General features: G+C 36.4%; 1 protein-coding gene across 1 annotated transcript; it reads right to left on the bottom strand.

Moving 5' to 3' along the window:
- Positions 1–1233: 1233 nt before the first annotated feature.
- On the bottom strand, positions 1234–2078 carry BDW43DRAFT_295472 (uncharacterized protein). Its single transcript, XM_032044061.1, has one exon. It carries the CDS (start codon positions 1717–1719, stop codon positions 1489–1491), a length of 231 nt encoding a protein of 76 aa, XP_031893729.1. The 5' UTR covers positions 1720–2078; the 3' UTR covers positions 1234–1488.
- Positions 2079–5406: the final 3328 nt, after the last annotated feature.

The following is a 5406-nucleotide window of genomic DNA, read 5'->3' as shown; positions in this document are numbered from 1 at the left end:
TGCAGCTGGCTGGGCTGGTAATGATCAGATGTTAATATTAACCCTAATAGATTAGGAATAACTGCTAATCCTGTTATTAGACCAGTGCTAACTAGCCAATGAATTAACATTATCTTGACTTACAGTTTGGACCGGGGTATTGATCAGGTGTCAGTATAAACCCTAATTGGATGTGAATGGCTCCTGGATGACAGTCAGGGTGTACCCCAACAAATTCTATCCACAGATCATGATTAACTTTCCATGACCATCCCCATCACAAATGATTGAGTTGGTATCTCTAATTTGGCCAAGTTACGCGGACAGGAGTTATTAACCATGAGTCTAATTTTAAAATCAATTGACCAACATCCTGTCAAGTGAGACAATGATAAACTAATCTTGGATGAGAGAACGTAAACCCTAACTTTTTTCAGCCAATCCGCGCCCATCTCTCGCCGAGACAAGAACTCTTTTTTACCCCTTGTGGACTAGACTATTCACTAGTCTATTCACAATGACCAACACGGCCATGACTGACCTGGCCTGACCATGACCGACCTGACCAACATGGCCAACACGAGCATGGTCAACACCACCATGACCGACCTGACCTGACCATGACCGACCTGGCCGACCTGGCCGACCTGACCAACCTGACCAACCTGACCAACCTGACCAACCTGACCAACCTGACCAACCTGACCAACCTGACCAACCTGACCATGACCGACCTGACCTGACCATGACCGACCTGACCATGACTGACCTGACCATGACTGACCTGACCGCCATGGCCAACCTGACCAACCTGATCATGACCGACCTGACCAGCGCAACCGTGACCGATCTGACCTGACCATGACCACCATGACCATGACCACCATGACCATGACCACCATGACCATGACCGCCATGACTGACCATGACCAACCTGACCATGACCGACCTGACCATGACCGACCTGACCGATATGGCCAACCTGACCAACCTGACCAACCTGACCGACCTGATCATGACCGACCTGACCAGCACAACCGTGACCGACCTAACCAACGCAACCGTGACTGATCTGACCTGACCATGAACGACCTGACCGACATGGCCAACCTGACTAACCTGACTAACCTGATCATGACTGACCTAACCATGACCAACCTGACTGACATGGCCAACACGACCATGACCACGATGCCCATGACTGACCGACCTGACCAGCACAAACGTGACGGACCTGACCTGACCACCATGACTATGACTGACCTGACCGACATGGCCAACACGACCAACCTGATCATGACTGACCTGGCCAACATGACCATGACCGACCTGACCAACATGGCCAACACGAGCATGGTCAACACCACCATGACTGACCTGACCTGACCATGACCGGCCTGACCATGACCAACCTGACCAGCGCAGCCGTGACTGACCTGACCAGCGCAACCATGACTGACTGACCTGACCTGCCTCACCTGCCCGACCTGACCGACCTGACCAACCTGGCTAACATGACCATGACCGACCTGACCAGCGCAACCGTGACTGATCTGACCGGACCAACATGACCATGACCGACCGGACCAAATTGGCCAACTGGATTATAACTGACTGGACCATACCCGGGCGCACCGATTGGATCATGGTGATAGGAACCGGGTACAGGCCTCCGGAGGTGATATGATTGATGAGGCAGCTCATGGATAATCTAATTAGCTGCCTGAGGCATGATATCATTAGGGTAAACAGACTGCATCATAGCTGGATCGGGTATAGACTACCCGTTCCGGGAGGCTTGGCAGACCCCAACAAAACAAGACCCTAATGAAATCAGACCCGGACCAGTTCGACCACATATGATACTGCTGGGGGAATCGGACCGGGATAGGAAATTAGAGAAAAAAATAAGAAAAATTCAGATCCTAAAATTATGCTGATTGACCCAGAAATGAAGGACTTTGGGGGAGGGTATGTAAAAACCCTGTACCCTCCCCCCCCCGGTGGGGCCCACCGCGGGCCATCCGCCACTCAGCGGCCGCCCTGGGACCCGACCCACCCGTACCCTGGGGGAGGGTACGGTCGAACCTAGAAGTAGGGATTTAGTCAACAAGCCAATGCTTGGGAGCTTTTTGTGCTTAGAACGAAGGCTTCCTTAGCGTACTGCTGCACTAACTTTTGGGGTCTGTATATCCCTTTTACTGCAGGAGATTAAAATATGAGGGCCTAACAAACTGCCACTGTCGCTAGAGGCTTTGTAGGGATATATTTGGACCAATCAGTAATGTACCATAAGGAGTCTATTATTAAGATAGCCTGATAAATTTGGCCTGCCATATTTTACTAAATATATCATTACATGAAGAAATTGCTTAGAGCTATTAATACATGCCTTAATATAAGGTATCTTATAGTAATATAGCAAATCCTTTCTCTCTATATATTGGTATATATTAATTCTATGCCCAATAACCTTGCTTTATCAGTAGAATAATACTGACTCTATCTAGAATAGAGATCTTATAAACCGCAGCTGTTGATCTTACCAAGATTAGATATATATAGTATATAGGCTTTTAAATCTAATAGTATATCTTATAAAGCTATTTATGCTCTGTACTGGTCTGGTCTGGATTATAAATATAGTCTTCCAGCTTCTGTATTCTCTTACTTTGCTTAATATCTTTTATAAGTATAACCCACTTTATCTTACTGTTAGATACTGACTTAGAGTACTATAATAAGATGTTTAATCCACAGAATACTGTAGCTTATGATAATTCTCTACTGAGCAATATATGGTATACTATAATAGTCATCAGGGAAGCATATCGCGGTTATCCTGTGGTCCTTAAAAGAAAGCAAGGCAAAGAAATAAACTTATAATAAAGCAAGAAAATTTTTATGGAGACCTGAGAATTCTAAAGAATATATAGTAATTGGGCTAAGTCCAGTAGCTTTCTAATTTCTAGAGTCTCTATTAATGAACATGATAATTAAATATGGAATCTATACCTGACCCCTTGGAACAGGAGTAGGCTATCATCTTGGAATATGGATATAAAAGTAAGACAGTTTATGGAGAACGCTGCCAGTAATAAGATTATAGAATTTAATAGACTTATATAAAGGAAATAGTGTTATTGAGAACTATAATATATAAATAATATAGTGTTAGAATTATGTTATATAAGATATATTGGTAGACTTACTAGCTAATAGTTATATAGAAAGTATATTGAAATAGTATAATTATACAGTCAGGTTCTTCTATTTATACTATATATATATTGTACTTTAATATATAGTATTATATGGTAGAGATCTCTTTAAGAATGGCTCTACTGTTCTGGACCTTAGACATATCTTATTGCAATATTTTTTAATATTATTGGTGGTGAGCTAATAGTAGAACTTGATACTGTTAGAGATTCTGGTAGAGATTCCCCTAATCCTGCTGGCTTTTTATCTATTCTGGTAACTTATACTTCTTTCCCTTATTATATACAGTGATAATGATAATGATATTAATATATCTTGTTGTATATATTATCCTAGTAACTTTATACAGAAGATTATTTTTCTATATATATATTAAATTTAAGAAGATTGGATAAGATTAATAATACTATTAATACTTTAATAAATAGAAAGTTCTTGCGGAAATAATAGTAAGTCAAGCTAAATAGATAAGCTAATTAGGATACTGTAGAGAGATATTAATAAATAGATGCTACTTAAATAAGAATTAAATCTAGATCTAAAGATAGTGCTGGAAGTATATATATCTTCTTTAAAACTTTAATAGATCCAGTGAAGGAGGTTACTGAAAGAAAGTTAAATATATCTGAGATAATAGACTATTAACCTAAGTTATTAATCTTTACTATTCTATTATCTTTTTTGTATGTCTGTATTAGATCCATGGTTATAGAGATAATAGCTTTAATAGAAGAAGTCTGTAACTTGCTTGGTAAAGATATAATATAGGACTCCAGGTAATCTATACTAATGTTAACTCTATACTTTTATAAGATCTAGGCAGGCCTACTAATTTTGACAGTTCTATTAAGAACAAGAAGAATATTAGTATAGCTAAGAAATTAATACTTAAAGCTACTTATAATAAAATAGAAAAGACTATCTAGAATCTTTTTTTATTAATAATATTGAAAGTAAAGGTATAAAAACTAGATATTTATTTTAGAATAGACTCTAGTTAAAGCTGGTTAGGATAAAGATTATAACTAGACTTTAGATACTCTAAAATAAGTGGTATATTATTTATAATAATATAGAGAATATCATTCTTTCTGTAATATTTAGTTACTGATAGAATATTTAGATACTAAAGATAATAAAAATATTATAGAATTATGTCTATAATATCCTTATAGTACTCCTGAATTACTATAACTCTAGAAGGGTATAAGTAATAAGTAGTAATAATTATAGTTTTTACTAGCAGTTAATAGCTAAAGTATCTCTAAAAGATATTCCAGAAAGATCTATCTCTTATAATTAATAGCTGGTTTATATCTATATTCTTGATAATAGAACTAAAGTCTTTCAGTAAATCTTTAATAATTTTATCTTTAATACTTTTATTAGTCTACTTAATTACTGGAGATACCTATCTTTTTTTAATTCTCTCTATTTATGAATCTTTAAGAGACTGGTAAGCTTTTTTGGCTTTATTAGGGTAATATTCTAATAAAGCTAATATAGATTAAGTAATCTACTGAGTTTAGAAAGATTCAAAATCAAGATATATTGAATACTTAGCTGATTTTTCTAATATAGTAATATATATATGTCCCAAAAGATGCTCAGGTATTATATATAATAATATAGACAAAGACTAATATATAGAGATAATAAATAGTATGTTCTAAGAATATTAATAAGAGATAATTAAACTATAATTTATTAAGAGTAAGAGCTATCTCTAGAGTTTATATATAGAATATCTATAATCTTATTTTACTACTATACACTCTTTTACAGTTTTCTGAAGTATTGGAGCCAATCAGGATTGGCTGATTAAGCTTATTCTCTATCTATAAGATCTATAAGACCGGCCCAATTATAGATATTATATAGGTTAATTAGATTATACTGTTACAGGACAAATCTGCTTGTTATTCTGGATACAGGAAAATATAATAAGTATAGGCAGTGACTCTAGCTTTTTAGATATATAATACTGAGACTGGTATTATTATTGTTATAATTTAGAGAAAGATTAATTATTATTCTCTTCTATAAACTTGAGGACTTATATATAAGATAAGTATTAAATTAATTTCTAATTAATCTAAATCTATATATAATTTATTCTGAATATAAAGCTCTATATATACTTTACTAATCAAGCCTTGATCTATAACAATTAGAAGGCTAATTTAGAAGAGACTAAGATAGATA

This window comes from Aspergillus alliaceus (genome assembly GCF_009176365.1).
Source record: "Aspergillus alliaceus strain CBS 536.65 unplaced genomic scaffold BDW43scaffold_116, whole genome shotgun sequence".
NCBI lineage: Eukaryota > Fungi > Ascomycota > Eurotiomycetes > Eurotiales > Aspergillaceae > Aspergillus > Aspergillus alliaceus.
The sequence above is the reverse complement of the archived record's forward strand: the minus strand, read 5'-3'. Positions and strand labels throughout refer to the sequence as shown.